The sequence below is a fragment of the Octopus sinensis genome, linkage group LG2 (assembly GCF_006345805.1).
Source record: "Octopus sinensis linkage group LG2, ASM634580v1, whole genome shotgun sequence".
Taxonomy (NCBI): domain Eukaryota; kingdom Metazoa; phylum Mollusca; class Cephalopoda; order Octopoda; family Octopodidae; genus Octopus; species Octopus sinensis.
In genome coordinates this window covers 40,833,401-40,853,826 of record NC_042998.1, presented here as the reverse complement: position 1 = coordinate 40,853,826, position 20,426 = coordinate 40,833,401, and the positions used below count along the sequence as shown (strand labels likewise).

Below are 20,426 nucleotides of genomic sequence, written 5' to 3'. Positions count from 1 at the left end.
TTTAAAATGAGTATTTTTATAGAAATGAAAACAAAAATATTAACAGAATAAAATACTAACTACAAGTGTAGGGTTTCATATCATTGTCAAATCTATTGACAGTAACTCTGAAGTTTGGTGGAGTTTGATTTCTTCAACCCAGACAATTCCAATGAAAACACCAACACCACTGAGAAATCAAAACTATATATATTTTTACACACACACATTGATAGATGAAAACTGAAAGCTCATCATATGTGTTTATTTATGTACATATATATATATATCATCATCATCATCATAATCATCAACATGTGTGCATGGGTAGGATGGTTGACAGGAGTTGGCCAGGTAGAAAATCTACCCAAGGATACTGTGTCAGTTTTGGAAGGGATTTTATGGCTGGATGCCCCCTTCCAGAAACCAACCACATTACAGTGTGGACTGGATGCTTTTAACATACCACCAGCACATTTGTGTCAGAGGATGAAAATTAGAGTGACAAAGAGACAAGCAGGTGTGTTGTCACAACACAAGGGACATTATATATATAAATACACACACACTGGACAAAATAAGTTTAATAATATAATAATAATAATAATGAAATTATTGTATACAGTGCTCAGGTGCACCACAACTTGTCAAAAGTGCATATAAAGTATATGCAGTAATGTAGAAATGTCTGGAAAGCGAACAGTGCATGAGTCAGATACATGCTTGCGTGTGTATGGAGGGGGGAAAATCAGGTGTAGTGTTGGCGAATCTCAGGAAGCATGGAAGTTTTGAAGGATGCAGTGCTCCAACAACTAACAACAGATGCCGGCAGTCTGTTCCATGCTTCAGCAACTCTTAGCGTGAAAAAATGTTTCCGAAAGTCATGGGAACTGTGCTGTTTTCTGACTTTGTAACCATGTCCACGGGTGTTAGACAGGTGGAGTTTGAAAAGGTGCTCAGAGTTACTGTTTGTAAGATGGTTAGCAATTTTATGGGTGTCTGCCAAGTCAGCTGCCAGACGTCAGAGTTTCAATGTGTCCATGCCCAGGGAAGTAAGGCGTTCAGAATATGACAAATGCCTGATGGAGGGTATTCTCTTGGTTGCACGTCGCTGAACAGCTTCCAGACGATTAATATCCTGGACAAGATAGGGGTTCTAGACCAGTGATGCAAATTCCAGGTGAGATCGTACCATAGCTATATAAAGCTGCAGATAGATAGCCGGAGAATGGCTAACAAAGGACTTGGTGAGTGATGCCAAGATACCCTCAGTGTTCTTGGCAATTTTAGCGATGTGTTTTGTCCAACACAAATAGCTGGCATTCTTTAAGTTGGCATCTATGTCATTAACATATGCAACAAGTAAAAGGGGACCAAGAACAGATCCCTGTGGTACACCAGATGTCATCTCATAGGGTGGAGAGTGTTGTCCTAGAAATGTGACAAACCTCTTTTTAAGACTGATGATTCCTTCATTAATTTATCTTTAACAAAACTGTATAAAATTATTTTACTTTTTACAGTTTATGTAGAATTCTTTTCTCTTTCGAATGATATAGGCATTATATATCTTACTACAATTTGAATAATTTTATTGCACAATTAATTCAAATAATTAAAAATTGTTGGCAAAATAAATTTAAGACTGTACCAACAATATTTCGTTTAAATTGAAAATTTTTTGCACAAATGATCAATGAACAAAAATTTATTATTTGAATCTAGTCCCACAGCCATTATTTTGAATTATGGCTTTACAACAGCAGGACATGGAGTTCGACATTTACATACATGCAGTTCTATCAGTACTTACACATTGAAAAATATATCTTTCTACTTGTACTACAATACATTTCAGCACTTCAAAAACAGACTTATGTTCATTTACATATGATATAACTTATATATTTATATCTACCTATCTATCTATCTATCTATCTATATATATATAAGGTTAGTTGAGTTAGAGGTTAAAACAACCGTCTAAGGGATAAAAGTATCCAAAATACTACCAGTATATTACTTTTATTTAAACATGCACAAAAATGTTATGCTCATAAATTATAGGTAAAGACAATGATAAACAGGAGTGTATTAGGAATCAAAATCTGTTTTCCCTATATATATATATATATACACACACACACACACACAAGCATACATCACCCTACATTGTTGATTGGTTCCAAGAGACATGACTTAAGTCTGACTGAAGTCGAATTAACTTGTCTTTAGGCTAGGCTGAATTTACTTGTCTCTAGGCTAAACCGATAATAACCATTCCCAGTTCTGTACTTTATTTATGAATGCATTTTCAATAATAAATGGTTAATAACAACCTATTTTAAGCTTACAAACAAATAATTTTTATTTTTTAATACAGTACAGTAAAAAAAAAAGTTATCTAAATTGCCAAATACAATTTGGTGATGTTTACCGTACATCACAAACACTTTATTTATGAATGCAGTTTGCAATAAGCATTGATAAAATAAAAGCCTTTTTTAAGCTTAAAAAACAAATTCTGTAATTATTATTATTTTGCAATAGTAGAAAAACTAAATTATTTTAAATTTACCAATACGTACATACAATTAGGTGGTTTATATTGCAGATGTGGATGTCTGTGGATTGTCAACATCAACAGCTAACTCTGGCTGTTTTGTTGTTTGATGCACTTAAAAAAACTGGTTGAGAGTTTCTTGAACAGTCTTTTTTGCTTTAAGGATTACATTATAAGGAGCAAAAGCTTCGTGAAAAGCACCCATAATCTTGGAAAAAGCGTTGAGCATTTGGATACATATCCTTGAACTATAGAAAGACTTTTTCCGATATATGCAAATGTTTACTGCATTTTCTTAATGGTAAAGTGATGCAGCTCAGGTTCAACTTCGGTTTCTTCTCTCTTTTGCTGCTTGTGAAGCTATATCAAATCCTCGTTTGTCAGGGGCTGTTTGTCTTTCTCAAATAACTTGGTGAAGTCCTCCTCTTCCTCCAAATCCATTTACAGTTCTTTGCTCGTAGTTTTGTTGATGGCAACATTATCAAACCCCTTAAAAGAGGAGATATGAAGATTTAAATGATATAATACCATGAGTGTTTGCTTCCTTTTCCTATTTTTCTTCTAAATATATCTTGCTTGTCTCCGGATTCGAATCTCTCTCTCTCTCTCACACACACACACACACACACATACATAAATATATTCATGGCACTCCATCAGTTATGGCAATAAGGGTTCCAGTTGATCTGATCAACGGAACAGCCTGCTCGTGAAATTAACATGCAAGTGGCTGAGCACTCCACAAACATGTGTACCCTTAACATAGTTCTCGGGGAGATTCAGCATGACACAGAGTGTGATAAGGCTGACCCTTTGAAATACAGGTACAACAGAAACAGGAAGAAAGAGTGACAGAAAGTTGTGGTGAAAGAGTACTGCAGGATTACTATTAAACTTCATTCAATTTTAAAAAAGGTAAAATTGGACAGAACTAATGGGATGACCTGATACATATACATATATATATATATATATATACATACTCATACACACACACATATATACATACCCATACACATATATATATATACATACCCATACACACACACACCCACATATATACATATACCTACACACACACACACACACACATACATCATGATGATAGCCATCCTCTCATTACTAGGAAGACCATTGCAAACCTTCAGGAACATTGTGCACTCTCAGACTAACTTATATTTTGCGTTTGCAGCCCCGTTGGTGACTAATGAGCCCTGCTCTTGAGAAGCATACACGACTGCAAACATTGCAAACCATTCACTACACCACAAATATGTACAGAAATATATACACACACATGTACATACATATATATATATATACACATGAGTGTGTGCATACACACATATCCGGTACTTTTATTGGATCATGTAACTGCATGCAGGTGTGCATTGGTATATAATTTCATGTACATGTAAACCTGTACATATGTGTATATTTGCATGTGCATGTAAATCTAAGTGCATGAGCATGTCAGTATATGCTTGGGTATATGAGTGTTTGTATATGGCATACATACAGATGTGCAGTTCTCAACCCTCGCTTGGTGTCCTTAATATTAAAATGCCTTGATTCTAATGGACCCTACAAATAACTAATCTCATATATATATACATATATATACACACACATACATATATATACATACACACATATACATATATACACACACACATGGCTCTTTGCAGTTTTCATCTACTGTGTTACTGTCTCCTTGCCTTGACATATGTGATAGTTGTAAGCAAGTATCATCACAATGCAAGCAGTGTCTTCCATTTCCAATCTTCTGTGAAAATATGTCAGGTCATGGGGAAATATTACCTTACTTGGAAACAGGTAACAGTGGCTGACAGGAAGGGCATCTGACAGTAGAAAACCTACCACAACAAATTCTGGCTAACCCACGTGACCATAGAAAGGGTCACCTAGCCTTCAGTTGTTTCCAAGTAAAATAATATTTCCCATAGCCAGACAGGTTTTTCATGGAAGACTGGTAATGAACAATGTCACTTGTATGTTGGTAATACTTGTTTACAATCAACATGTGATGTCATTCACATGACTTTGGCTAGCCTCAAGTTAGAGCAGAAGACACTTGCCCAAGGTGCTGCACAGCAGGACCAAACCCACGACGGCATGGTTGGGAAGCAAGTTTCTTAACCACATGCTTTGTGAGTGGATTTAGTAAATGGAAACTCAAAGAAACCCATCATATGCGTGTGTGTATACCTTTGTCTTGACATTATGAGATGGATGAAGATTATATATATATATATGTCCTCATTCCTGATCTCTTTCTCTTTCTCTCTCTTTCTCCAGTTGGGTAACTATGTACCTCCTCTACAGCAAGACACCTGTTTCTGTCTGTCTCATTATAACCTTTCATCATTTGACACAAGATCACCTCCTCCAATACCTCTCCCCTCCCAAAAGACTTTTTTTCTTTCAGGTTACTTGGTGACCCTGTCACTGCAGGTGTTACTTAAAAAGCATCCAGTCCACACTGCAAAGTGGTTGGCATTTGGAAGGGCATCCAGCTGCAAGAAACCTTACCAAAACTGACCTTACTTGTGCTTGTGGTATGTAAAAAGCACACAGTCCACTCAGCTGGGTGGTTGGTGTTAGGAAGGACATTCAACTGTAAAAATTCTGCCGAAACAGTCACAGAAGTCTGGTGCAGGCTTCTGCTTGGCCAACTCCTGTAAAACCGTCCCAACCATGCCAGCATGGAAGGCAGACGTTAAAACAATGATTAAATATATATATGTACTGGAACCATTTGATGACAGAAGATGAAGCACGAGTGTATCTTTATGACCTGGAAATGAAGGCTCAGGCCATAGAATGGTGTTATGCCCTTTCTCAAAGGCCCAAGAAGTTCAAGAACCAGTAACATGCACAAAGCCAGGGTGATTGTTTTGGGAGACAAGAAAGATGTCATTACTCTTGATTTTCTGGAAGGTAGCTATAGTGTGAGCAGCAAGTTGCACATTGATAGGCTCAAGAAACTTAGAGAAGACATTAAGATGAAGTGATTGAGCAAGAATCTGAAAAGATCCACAATCGCCATGAATTGCAAGACACTACACTAGTGCTGGTACCATGAAAAAAATGTATCCAGTACACTTTATAATGTAGCTGGCAAATTAAGCAGTGACAATACAAAATCAAAGGGACTATTTAGTTTTGCTGATGGCCAGATAACCTCTATAATTCTGGTGCTATAAGAAAAATGTACTTTGTGCACAATGAGAAGTGGATAGTTACAGGAAAAATATTCAACCACAGAAATCATGCTAAAACAGATGCTGGAGCAAGTGTGGTCTTCTGATTTGTTAGGTTCTGTCAAACCATCTAAACCATACCAGCATGGAAAGTGGACATAAAATGATGATGATCATCATCAGAATGATAGCATATAAAGAAGACACAAACTATAAAATAAAAAATAGGCAACAAACTATAAAATAAAAAATAGGCAACAAACTGAACAAAAAAAAAAAAGGAAAATTCAGCCTTCATTAGCTGTCTCACCCAGTACTCTGACAATTTTGGCACCTCAAGACAGAATCTCAATTTTTAGTAAATGACTCAATACCTTTTGTAGTTGTCTTTACAGTTCATGTAATTCCAGATACTCACAACAAACACAGTACTGCTAGATATTGAAGCTGTCATCTCTCAATATCATTTATTTTAAACCATTAAGTCTCTAGTTCTATTTTTTTAGGTTTTTATGCCCAATAATTATCCAGCATATCTCATCATTTACTTCTAACAAGAGAGTTTGAATACAATTCAACCTGTACTAGAAGCTTTCAGTTCCATAATACTTCACTTGTACAAGATTAATATACAATTGCATGAAATAACCAAGAACCAAGTGGACCACTCAATGATTTTTTTTCCACAATGGGTACCTAAACGTGTGCACTTAGTAGCTGCACAGACAAAAAGGTATTGGATTTCTCTATATTTCTTACACTTTCAGATCAATATTATTCATCAATGGTTTAATGAGAACATCATCCTTACCATTAACTCATACAGTAGCTAAGTTATATTCAACTTTATGCATTTTGATTTAGGACTTCTATCCTGTCAGGATGCATTGATAGAATGAGCACTGTTATATTTGAAGTAAATGAATAAAAAGAGAATAATACAGCACAAATAAATATTCTGAAACCATGATAACCAGAACTCATCAGTATTCTCATACCAAAAATTGTAAATGCACCCAAGTCAACAAAACTGTACCCAATTTAACAAAAAATGCAACAAGACAACAGTTATATTTTCTCTTTAAAGCAATGAATGTGAAGATAAAGAAATTAGCATTTCATGAGGATGAAGTGCATTTATAGTAATTATTTTGATGAAATCTTTGACAGCTAATATTTTTAGATTATAGTATCTCCATTACAGTGTAATATACATATTCTTGGCCTAATCAACCATGCGATTTATGTAGCACATTTGTAGCCTGAGCAATTATTCAATGTGACTTAACTCTCACCTTCCATATAAAAGCTATAATAATTTTCCTTCTACTTCTCAGCAGAAAATATAGGGAAAAGGAAATAGTCATGTACTGTATACAAAACCTTGATACCTTGAATGTGCTGCCACATTACATTCTAGATTTTCTCTTCTCAGTCAATTAACTGCAACTACTCGCAATATATCAATACTGTACATTAGGGAGCATCTAAAAGTTTTAGAACACAAAATGAATGCTAACTTTCAAATAATTATTCATTTGAATATAAGAACAGCTAGAATTAAAACCCTACATAACAGGAAAAGTAAAATATAAGCATAAAAAATAACACAAGCCAGTATGCACATAAAATGAAAATTATCATCAACATCATTGTTCATTTTTCCATGTTCATATGGACCAGACAGAATTTGTTGGGGTGGATTTTCCATGGCTGGATGCCCTTCCTGCTGCCAACCCTCAACTGTTTCCAAGTAGGATAATATTTCTGCATGACCAGGTAGGAGTGGCCGTGTGGTAAGTAGTTTGCTTACCAATCACATGGTTCTGGGTTCAGTCCCACTGTGTGGCACCTTAGGCAAGTGTCTACTACTATAGCCTCAGGCTGACCAAATCCTGCAAGTAGATTTGATAAATGGAAACCGAAAGAAGCCGGGGAGAGTGTCTTTGGAGGGGGTGAGGAATTTCTGAAAATTCACCGGAGTCTACTTCAATTCATCTCAACTTTCAAGAAAGTGGATATTTTTAAATGAAATTCTCTACAAATATACCTTAGATTATTACTACATTAGATTCACTTCTTTAAAAAAGTTTCTCAATGTCAACTTCTGGTATTGACATAAAAACGGCAAAGTCAGTTCCTGTCTAATTTTAATGTTTCCATTTCAAGTTTTATTTCACTATTTGTAAACAACTATGATAAATTACTGAAAGAAATATTTACTAAGTTCACAAATTTAAATATTCAGTATAAGATAGTTTTCAACATGCTTTTATTGATACAATTTTTTCATTCCATGTCCACCTCACTCATTGTTTGCAATGTTCTTACTCTCTCTCTCTCACACATACACACACACTCCAGGTTGATTTCTTTATTACACAAATATCACGTTAAAATTTTGCAATTCAACATGGGACCTCCCAAAAATATGGGCATTATTTTGTTGGAACTCGCACACTTTGTTATTTTACGTAAATTTTTTTTATTTTCTTTTTCAGCCACATACATACACGTGTTTTTGCAAGTACATTTGTATACATTTATGTATGGTGTGTGTGTGTGTGAGTAAAGGAGTGTGTGAGTAAAGGAGTGTGTTGTCATGTATGCGTACATACATAAATATATATGCATATATCTTTTTTCTATGTATGTATGTGTGAGAGAGAGAGAGTGATGTCTAAGTGTCTCTCTCTCTCTCTCACACACACACACACATACAAAATGTATGCCTATTTATTTATGTATGTATTTATACATGACAACAAACTCCTTCACTCACTCACTCTCTCTCTCACACACACACACACACACGTCCATTTCATCTGATGTTTGATACTGTATGTATCTGTGTGTGTGTGCACGCATGCATGCGGTGTTCCACAATCGACAGAAAAAAGCAGAGGAATTCTTTATTGATGCTTCTGGTGACACAGGTAAAACATTTGTGACACTGCTTCTCTCCAAAGTAAGGCAACAAAAACAAAAAAATTGCAGTTGCTGTACTATTGTCTGGCTTTGCTGCCACCATTCTCCCAGGAAGATGAACAGCTCATTCTGCTTTTAAATTACCATTACACTTGGTCACAAGTGAAAGTCTATGTTGTGACATAAGCAAAGATTCAAGTTCAGCAGAAGTGTTGTGCCAATGCCACCTTATCATTTGGGATGAATGCACCATGTCACATTGAGGTGCAATAGAAGCTCTTGGTAACACCTTACAGGACATCAGCAGTAACAATAAATTTATGGGAGGAGTTACATTAGTTTTATCAGGAGATTTCAGACAGACATTACCAGTCATTCTGAGACAAACAAGATCTGATGAAATAAAAGCATGCATTAAGTCTTCACACCTATGGAATAAAATACTGAAATTCTCCAATACTAACATGCAAACTTCATTACATGGCGACCAAGATGCAAAACAGTTTTCAACCTGGCTCCTCCAATTAGGAAATGGGAAAGTACCATTTGATGGGAATGGTGATATCAGTTTGGCTCATATTGCTTTCATGGTGAATTCCCCAGCTGAATTGAAGAACCAGACTTAAGTAATAATTATAATTCACATAAATGGTTCTGTGAAAGGGCAATTCTTACTCCAAAAAAATGAGACAGAAGCAAGAATTAACCATGAATTAATAAGATACCAACAGTCATTAAGAAGTAAAAATTAATTAATTCAGTCCTTCATGAAAATCAAGTTGTCCATTAACAACAGAATTCCTTAATTCTCTTGAGTCACCAGGAATTCCTCCACATAAACTCTTTCTGAAGGTAAGAGTCCCAATAATGCTTCTAAGAAATTTAGATCCTCCTAAATTATGCAATGGGACAAGGTTGATTGTGAAGACATTATCACCTAATGTGATAGAAGCTACCATCATCACTGGAGGTACCTCTGGGGAAGAGGTTTTCGTTCCAAGAATTCCAATCAAACCAACAGACATGCCCTTTGAGTTCAAATGAACACAATTCCCAGTGCAACTTTGCTTTGCAATGTCTATTAATAAAACTCAAGGTCAGTCTTTAAAATCTACTGGCTTGCTTTTCTCATGGTCAACTTTGTTGGTTGCTCCAGGGTAGGTAGTGTGCAAGACTTATTTGTCTATGCTCAAAACCAAAAATCAAAGTATGTTGTTTACCCAGAAGCTCTTACATAATTTCTTTCAACATATGTAACAGTAAATTTTGTATTTTTGTTTATTACTATTATTATTTTTATTTTGTATTATGAATTCAGCATGGATTTCCCAGTTAAAGAAAAAATTGTATCCCAACTAAAGAATAAATTGAATTTAGAATAACAAATTTCTATAGAACATATTTTGCTTTTTTCTCCCAATGTATAAGGGAAAATTTCTTTCCTGGCAACACCGGGTCCCTCTGCTAGTATATGTATGTATATATATATACACACACACACACACACACACATGCATGCACATGCAATGGGCTTCTTTCAGTTTCCATCTACCAAATCTGCTTGCATTGATTTGGCTGACTTGAGGTTAGAGTAGAAGACACTTGCTGAAGATGTCATGCAGTAGAACTGAATCCAGAACCTGCTCGCCAAGAAATCATACTGCACTTATGAAATCTAATCAATAAATTTATCAGTTAACAACAAAAACTGTCTTCAATAAAGTACTTACAAGCAGAAACAAACAGTAAAATTCTCACAATGTTGAGTGTTTTTTAAATCACATTTTACTCAGATTAAGTTGGGATTAAGAAAAGTATCTAATTAGATATTTCTATCCTACAGAAAAAAAAATCATCAATACATGCATAATGTTATGAGAACTGATTGGCTTGTTGTAGACCTATATTCACTGCAACATGGCCAGGAACAACTATTAAACCTTTTGCCAGCACTGTATACGGTAGATAATTGTAACAATAATGATTGAAAGATAACCACAGCAACAAATTATCTCCCAATTTTTTAATGATGTGGTAATTAAGATTTACACTACTGTTTAATTTGGAATTAAATGAATTCACTATTCATTTGTAGCATAAAGAAGAGGAAGCAAACCTGAAAAAGATTTTTGTGATTTTTGTGAAATGATGCATATTCAAGCTTTAAAACTAAAACATTTCGCTACTAATTCTCAGTTCAAGGCTATGTTCAATTGCTATGTTTTATAAATAGTTATTCTATCAGTATGTTGTAGAAATACTATGTGTCAACATATGCCTAAAGACTATGAACAAAAATTTATTCTATACCAAATTAAGAAAAACATGCCAGTATATTTTGAGATACCAGCTGATATGACACTTGACTGAGGTGAGACTAAAACTGTTTGTGCAGGTAGCAATGGAAAATAGCATTGTACAGGTATTACTAGCTATAACTTCTAATGGTAGTAAACTGCCTCTTCATACTATATCCAAATGTAAAATACAGCATAAAGGAATTAAATATGAAAATATATTACTACTCATGCTAATGAAAAGGACTGAAAATGCAGTAATATGGTTGAGGAATAGAATCATTTGGCTTGGAATCATGCTGGTGCTTTGCTTAAACCAAAATCAATGTTTATATTAGATTCATTTTGTGGCCATCTCACAGATAATGCAACATGAAGTTTCAAAACTGCCAAATTACTAAAATATTTGGTAGAGTAGAAGATGATATTATATGGCAAGGAGAAACTGATGTTGATGAAACAAATCCAAGTGGACAATATGTCAAACGTGATGTTAATTTGAAGTCTGACAATAGTGGATAATGCAAAGATATTAATTTAAATAAAAACCATAATTTGACAAAATTCTTATCTTTTAAAGCGATACATGCAATAATAACAAATCTATGCATTAACTGTGGACACATTTCTTTTCTCATTAAAAACAAAACTGCATATTATACATAAGGAGCATTATGCATGGATAAGTGCAGTACATCATTTTGGTTTCTGTCAACCAAATCCACTCACAAGGCTTTGATTGATCCAAGACTAAAGTAGAAGTCAGTAGCCCAAGATGATACACAGTGGAACTGAATGTGAAAACAAACGATTGAGAAGCTTAACACACAACTACATTGCATCCACCCACATACACACACACTATGAAATAATTTTTTTAGCATGAAGAAAAAAAATGCATACATATAAAATGCCCAATTTTGCTATTACTACATGTAAGTATAAACAATTTAAAAATTTATCAAATTATGATTTATAGCTTAATCAATACCATTTCATTATCTATTGTTATCAGAAGCTGAATTAATACCACTTTCCACTAATTGTTTCATTATCAGTTACTTCCTATCATGTTCTGATCCATTAAGTGCATTCATAACACAACATTTTTAAAAACCTATGTAATCATCTTTTTATAATTTGCTTTCCAAGCTAGTATAGGTTGTATGAATTTCCACAGGCTGAGTTAGCCCTTATTTAGAATCACTCTTCTCTAAAAGTAATCACAGAATCATATCTGGCTCTAATGCTTCAATTTTGGTTTCTACACACACGCGCGCGCGCGTGCACACACACACAAAGGCAGAATAAAACAGATTTAGTTTATCCAGAGGATACTGGATGTATTTTATCATAGCACCAGCACATAGAGGTTGTCATGTCATCTAGAAAACTTTAGATGTGAAGTTAAGAGGACACCTCAACTTTATGTGCAAGTGGGAGAGGTGTAAGTACACAACCTAAATACAGGTATGGCTCATAGAGGAGCTCAATGAATATTAAATTATACATAAAGCAGAATTTACTGTGCAAACTTATTTATTAATATATGTGTGTGTATTAGTATTTATATTTACACTGCTTGAAAACAAGCATTATTTTTATGTTGCTGAAATAAATACCAGACTTAAGTACTGATTGACTAAATTCATGAAGATGGCACCCCAGTATGGCAATAGTCCAATGACAGAGTAGTAAAAACAAATATCTTTTACATGTTTTGGTTACTAAACTGCAACCATGCAGGGGCACTGCCATAAAGGGCTTTAGTCAAATGAATCGACCACAGCACTTACTTTTAAGCCTGGTACTTACTCTATTGGTCTCTTTTGCTGAACTGCTAACTTACAGGGATGTAAACAAACCAAGACTGGTTGTCAAGCAGTAGTGGGGAACAAACAGTAACACATACATAGATATGTGTTCTTTTCTCCCCTCCATACACACGCAAGCATGCATCTGACTCATACACTGTCCACTTCCCAGACATTTGTACATTACTGCATATGATTTATACGCACTTTTGATAAGTTGTGGTGCACCTGAGCACTGTAAACAATAATTTCATTATTATTATTATATACAAATATACAATGGGTTTCATTCAATTTCTATCAGCCAAATTCACTCACAAAGCTTTAGTTGGCCCAGAGTTATAGTAGAAGACACTTACCCAAGGCAACACTCAGTAGGACTGATCCTGGAACCATGTGGTGGGGTAGCATACCTCTTACACAGCCATGCCTATATAATGTGCCTATGTCTCTATACAGGTGAGTGTATTTTCTATTATGAGCATAACATATGCAAAAACATATGAACACAATGAATACTACTCAGCCTTCTTTTGTGCCTCTTTCTTCCTTGTTTTGCCTCTCTAACAATATATCAACTTTACCTAATTAACACCTGTATAATGCTTTCAATCTTTTTAACCTCCCCCTATCATTCCTCTTTCTTCTTAATGTACAATGAAGTTTAAAATTTTCCCTTTCAGAGTCAGATTTATAAATTATATAAAACACTCTTTAATGCACCCATCAATCTAATCTTAATTGTCTGATTTCTGTGGATAATTGGAAAGTACTTTACTGTGTTGATTTAATAGCATTCTTCAGTTTTCCAAAGACCAGAAATGCACTAAAAGTTATTTAGGTAGGACTTGTGCATTAGCCAAAACATTTTTGCAGTACAGATTATTGTTTTTGCAAAATTTAAAATATCCACAAAAAGAAAAATAGATTCCAAATTTTAGTATTAGCAACATGCTTCCCAATCATGTCGCTTTAAGTTCAATCCCACAACTGCACAGTACTTTGGACAAGAGTCTTCTAACTACAGCTGACCAAGCCTTGTAAGTAGAATTGGTCAAGAGAAACTAAAAGAAGCCTGTCATATGTGTATGTGTCTCTCTGTCTGTGTGTATGTATGTGGTGTGTATGCATACTTATATGTGTGTTTACATTTGCACTTCTCCATAAACTGTTAAGCTAGATAAGTAGTGACATTGCTATTTCCCCACTTTAAAAAAATCATCCACTGGCTTTGTGCCTTTCAAAATTTGAAGATGTCTGAAATTAGAGATCTCTTACTTGAAAACAGGTAGATAAAGGTGACAGGATAGACACAATACCTCAATAATATATCCACCTAACCCATACTATTATAGAGAAACAAGCATAAAAACAAATGAAATATGCATTACATTTCTACATATTTGCACTAAATTCTGTCTAGTTGACATTAAATTAAAGAATAAAACAAATTTAATGTTCTTCAATGTTCATACACACAAGACAGAATTTTAATGTCTAAATGAAGCCTTTCACAAAACAATCACAACTAAATTATTTTTAATTGTTTCTATCTAGTTTATTTCATTGCAAAACAATTAAACATTTAAAAAAATTCATTATGTAGTTAATTAAACTTGTGTTCCTATACATTTTTCTCTATACAGAAGGGTTACAGATCTAATCAATCAATTCATTCAAACCTGTGTTACATTTATTTTAGTGAAGTATGCCACAGTCTTTTTTCACTTTGTACCAATGCTCTAATTACTGGCAACCACTGAATAACCTTTCATTTGAATATCATTGTCCATACGACATTTCACATTATATGAACAACTAAATATTGAATTTCCTACTTCATCTATCACTTTTTCCTTTCCTTAACAATCAACAGAAGTGTCAAATTACAATTTAAAATCTCATTAAAATATAATTAGCCAAATTAGTATTCTTTATTAATTTTTAAAATTATATAATATAAAGAATAAACACCCTTCCTTAAAAAGAATTAAAAACAAATAAAAAGGCACATTCCAGCAGAAGCTTGCACATTCTTTCTTATGCTTCCAAGATGCTTTACATTAAATTATAACACCTACTTAGAGATATAAATACGCTTACATGAAACAATTTCCAAACTAAATCTAGAAAATATCTAACCCAAAGGCTATACAACAGGTTCATTTTACATATACACACACACATATATATATATATATATACACACATAAATACCCACACATACACATATGCACATACATATACATTATACACACACACATACTGTATAATTGTATATTTTATACATACATACATAGGAAAATATAAAAAAATATTAAAAGCAAAAAAAAGCAGTAAACTTGGACTTGAAATGTATTCACAAGCTGATAAAGCAGTTCATCAAAACATTTTATTAATGTACAAACTTTAGGGTCATGTAGTGCAAGTGGAACCTAACAGTTCCTGCACAATGTAATAGTTGATGGTATGCCAATTTATAGATACATAATGATTACTGAGATTAAGTGACAGAGCATCATTTTTGTATGGTCGAGCAAATTGCTTTTAAATATAAGATTAAAATTAGACCAACAAAGGATTGCTCTTCCCTTCATAAAGTTGGAACCATACTGTGTTGTTTAATTGGAAACAGTATAGTAATGTTTGCAGCTGCAACCTAAAAGAAGTGAATATCTGGTGATATGTATTTCAATATATAACAATAGAGAAGTTTATCACGCAGTACTTTTAAATTGGAATAGAGAGAAAGAAAACCTACAAATTTATTGTTGACAGAATTCTTTGTTAAGAAAGAATGAAAAACTAAGAACCAAATCTGGCTCTCAGGAACACATGAACAGTAGTTGCCACTTCAATTAGTGAAAAATAAGTTTGCATATATCTTTCAATGTGATTATAACACCTTTTCATAAGCTTAGTTAGTTGATATGATATTTATTCTCAGGTAGCTTCAAGAGAAATGTAAGAAACAGGACATGTGACTTATGTGATATTTGTAAACCTTATCAAAATGTTTGATACTATGATCAGGAAATCTTTATGCCTTGCAAAATATTCCCAAGAAGGAATATTTGTAAAGTAGAGCTTGCATTCTCTTACTTCCAACAGCACTACCTCTACACTCTCTTCAATATCCATTGGAGTGATTTGTTACTAATATTGAAGTCCTCAAACATGAAGAGATCATTATCAAGACCATGCTACTGAAGATGCAGCGCAGTACTAAGTAGGACAATTTACCAAAATCACCTCCCTAAGGTGAATTCTTCTCTGGACAAAAGGAGACAGAGGTAAAAACCATGATATAGTAGCACTGAACTAAGAATAGAATTTCATTTGCAGCTGCTACAGTGGCTGCCAATTCTATTTCAGCCTCACCAGCCACATGCAAGCCTGAAATAGGTGTAGACAGCCTTCTCCCTGAATATTAATTTGTGAAACCAAATAATGATATAAGGGCAACAAAAAAGTTATCCAAAATAAAATCTCAAAGTATACAAATGAAGAAAAAGAAAAAAATTATTTCTTACCAGCACGTGATTTAATCTTCTGCCCAAATTCCTCATCTTCTTCAGGGAATGTTTCTGTCATAGATTTCTCCATGTCAAATTAATGACAATTAATCAGTATTAAATTTTTTCCAACTCAGTAGTGTAAATCCACAATTATATAAAATCCTCAAAAAACAAGGGCCATAGATAAGATGTTATCTATCAAAAAGTAACCTACAATGCAAAGACCTAGAATAAAAAGAAAATAAGCACACTGTAAAACAACAATCATTTAAATAAGTTATTTCAATTTCAAAAATGAGTTTGATAAATGTCTAAAAACATTTGAAATGAGTCAATTTTGTGACTGTTAACCATATCTTTAAACATGAAAGCATTTTTAATAGTTTCAAATAGTCTGATCACTTGGTTGTCATCAAGTATCTATTCTTGGATGTGTAGACAGTCCTACACTGGATTCAAATGAGAAAATTTTATCTTAAACTAAGGGTAATAATGCAACTGATTTAGAAATAAATGGTTCAAGCCAGAATCCTGTTTGGTACTACCCATTAATAAAACAATGATAATCAGAGATTGAAACACGCGAGATATAGCTATTAAAACTGGTTCCATCTCCTAAGATGAAGCTGACAACTTAAAAATTAAAATTTTATTATTTGGTTAAGTTTTGCAATTTTGGACATTTTAATATTATTAGATACATTGCTTTTCCATTTGGATAATCAGCCATAAAGTAGTAGCAGAATCAAGTTCAGAAAAATGTAAACAATATATATATGTATGTAAAAGTAGAACATTGGAATAACTGCTCAAGTGGTGGATAAATAATTTCTTTATTTGTGAATTAAGGCTATCATTGGTTTCATGTTATGAAGAGTGGGAAAATATCCAAGTATCTTAAGTTTTCAAGCTGATCACATGGAGAAAGGTGTTCACCTCCATTTTGGAAAACAATCCTGTTTCGTTCATGGGACTTCTAGTTTGTGTGTGCTGCATGCATCCATGCATAAAGCTGTATATATATTAAAAGAATAGAAGGTAATGCTATGCAACTTCATAATGCAAGTTACTTGGTGACCCTGTCAGTGCAGGTGCCACTTAAAATGCACTCAGTCCACTCTGCTGGGTGGTTGGTGTTAGGAAGGGCATCCAGCTGTAGAAATCTACCAAAACAGACACAGAAGTCTGGTGCAGGCTTCTGTCTGGCTGGCTCCTGTCAACCCATCTCACCCATGTCAGCATGGATGGCAGGCATTAAATGATGATTGTTCTTTTCTTTGTTTTTAATTTTAGCATCATTTTATTCCATTCAAATTGCTTCTACCATGTCTACAGCCTCACTATTTTAAGCTAAGTGTTAAATATTATTTATGTTAATTAATCCAAGTAAATATGTGCTGTTTTTGCCTCTTCATTTTGTTTTTTCCATATTAGTTTCATTTTGGCCTATGAACAGATATATCTTTCCTCCCCATTACTGTGACTCAGTCACAGTGTAGCCATACAGCTTGGCTGTTTGTGGTGTGCCCTCCCATCCCACCCCACAACCTATACAGGAAGTCTCTCTTATGGAAACCGTTTATACCAGATAGCTGTATGGAAAACGCTCTTGCATTTCTGCCCCTTCCCTCCTGCCAACAACAGCTCACAAGCAGCAACAATACAATATAAAAAAGGCTTAGCTAGTATGTTTGTATTAGAAATATGACAAATGTTCTTGCTAGTGGGTTAATTACTGCTGTTATTTTATCTCTGTGTATGCAATGGTTTATGCTACACCCTCTTCTTTCTTCATTTGGTAGACATAGCAAGTGTGAAGTGAATGAATGATGGTAAATCAGATGCAGGATGAAATATATATGAAACTATATAGCATATCTGGCAAATGTTCATGCAAACCTTTTCAAATGCAGAATGTTGTCTCTCACCTTTCTGTCTCTTCTTGTCACCCCTTCCTCCCACTTAAAATTGGCATACTCAGATTGGGCACATTGAAAGGTAGGTCTGGTGAGATTGTTGAGATGATGAAACGAAGGGATGTAGATGTATGTTGCATTCAAGAGGTAAGGTAGAGGGGAGCTTCTGCCAGGTTCCTCACAGGCAAAGAACAAAGGTATAAAATCTTCTGAGTAGACAATGATAGGCAGTGATGGTGTTGGTAAGCAAACATCTTGCTGAGAAATGCATTGATAAAGTGATCAAGGTAGTTAGAATGTGTGATAGAATACTTGTGCTTAGACTAGTTTTGCAAATTAGTACACCATCTATTATTTCTGTCTATATTCCTCAACAGAGGCTGCCAGATGAATAGAAAGATTGGTTTAACACCCTTCAGCAGACTACTTCGTTGACAAATGAGAGTGACCTATTCATGACTGGTCACTTCAATGGGCATGTTGGGCAGCATCCAGGTAGCTTCTATGGTTATGGAGTCAGTTCTGCAATGAGGAGGAGAGTAGGCTACTGAAGTTCTATGATGCAAATTACCTTATAATCTATAACAAGACAACTATCTCTGTACCTTTGCCATACTCTAACCTCTTGCCTGCCAGGTACATAGCCACTTTCCTTGGTTCCACTCCCTCTTTGAACTAGGTCTTATAAGTTACTTGGCGACTGCTGATGCTGGTTCCACATAAAATGCACCCAGTACACTCAGTAAAGTGTTTGGTGTTAGGAAGGGCATCCAGCTGTAGAAACCAAGCCAAAGCAGACAATTGCAACCTGGCACAGCTCTCCAGTTTGTCATCTTCTGTCAAACCATCCAACCCATGCCAGCATGAAAAACAGATGTTAAATAATAATAATGATGATGATGCTGATACACACATATGCACACTTACAAAGATGACAGTGATAGAGAAATGCAAGGATATATGTTGTTCATTTTTAAGTAAAAACACTGTTGCATGTGGAAGGTGCAATTAGCACTAAAAGTGTACAGAAAATAGACTTCATCAAATGCCAGGAGAGAAAACGAAAAGTAGTCGATGGCTTCCGTTACCTAGGTAACCAAGTCAGTAGCAGGAGTGGATGCTCTGAGAGCGTAGCTGCTAGAATAAGAACAGGTGAGGCAAAGTTCAGAGAGTGCCTACCTCTGTTGGTAACAATGGGCCTCTATCTCAGAGTGAAAGGTAGATTGTATAATGCCTGTGTATGAACAGTCATGCTACACGGCAGTGAAACATGGGCTGAGACTACCTGGGACATGTGTAGGCTTGAAAGAAATAAAGCTAGGATTTGAGAGAAAAGTTGGGCATAAGAGGCATCAAAGGTGGTGTGCAAGAGGAGAATGCACTGGTATGGTCATGTGATATGTATGGATGACAACAGCTGTGTGAAGTTCTGAACTCTAATGGCTGAGGGAATCTGTGGAAGAAGTAAAACCAGGAAGACATAGGACGAGGTGGTGAAGCATGATCTTCAAATGTTGGGCCTCACGGAGGCAATGACAAGTGATCAAGATCTTTGGTAATATGTCGCGCTTGAGAAGACCTGCCAATCTAAGTGAAATCATAGTCATCGCCGATGCCAGTATTACGTAACTAGCACCCATGCTAGTGGCACATAAAAAGCACTATTTGAACATTGGACCTCAGAGAAGCAATGACAAATGATCAAGACCTTTGGCAATATACCGTGCTTGAGAAGATCTGTCAAGCCAAGTGACATGCCAGTGGCATACAAAAAGCATTAACTACATTCTTGGAGTGGTTGACATTAGGAAAGGCATCCAGCTGTAGAAACATACCAAATCAAATTGGAACCTGGTGCAGCTCACCAGCTTACCAGCTTTCTGTCAAACTGTAAAAACCCATGCCAGCATGGAAAGCAAACATTAAATGAAGATGATTATATATACATACATATATATATATATATATATATATATATATATATATATATATACACACACTTCGATTAAAGGTTGTGTTAACTACATGAAGGGATGGTTTCATCCATGGTAATACTGGTTCAATACCTAGTATTTTGGGGGAATTGATTTCCTTAAAATAATAGGTATATATAAAAACATAGTTTATACTCATATATATACATATCCATACACATAAACATAGACCATTATATATACACAGATATAT

The 20,426-nt window shown here is 34.8% G+C and overlaps 1 protein-coding gene across 5 annotated transcripts in view; it reads right to left on the bottom strand.

The window, feature by feature from the left end:
* The window catches only part of LOC115232614 (dystrophin), a 744,226-nt gene that overhangs the window by 708,957 nt on the left and 14,843 nt on the right, over positions 1 to 20,426 (bottom strand). For all 5 annotated transcript variants that reach the window (XM_029802603.2, XM_036512501.1, XM_029802605.2 and 2 more), the window contains exon 2: positions 16,339 to 16,548. In XM_029802603.2, the coding sequence (XP_029658463.1) occupies positions 16,339 to 16,411 (73 nt within the window). In that variant the 5' untranslated portion in view covers positions 16,412 to 16,548. The remainder of the gene's footprint in view (positions 1 to 16,338; positions 16,549 to 20,426) is intronic.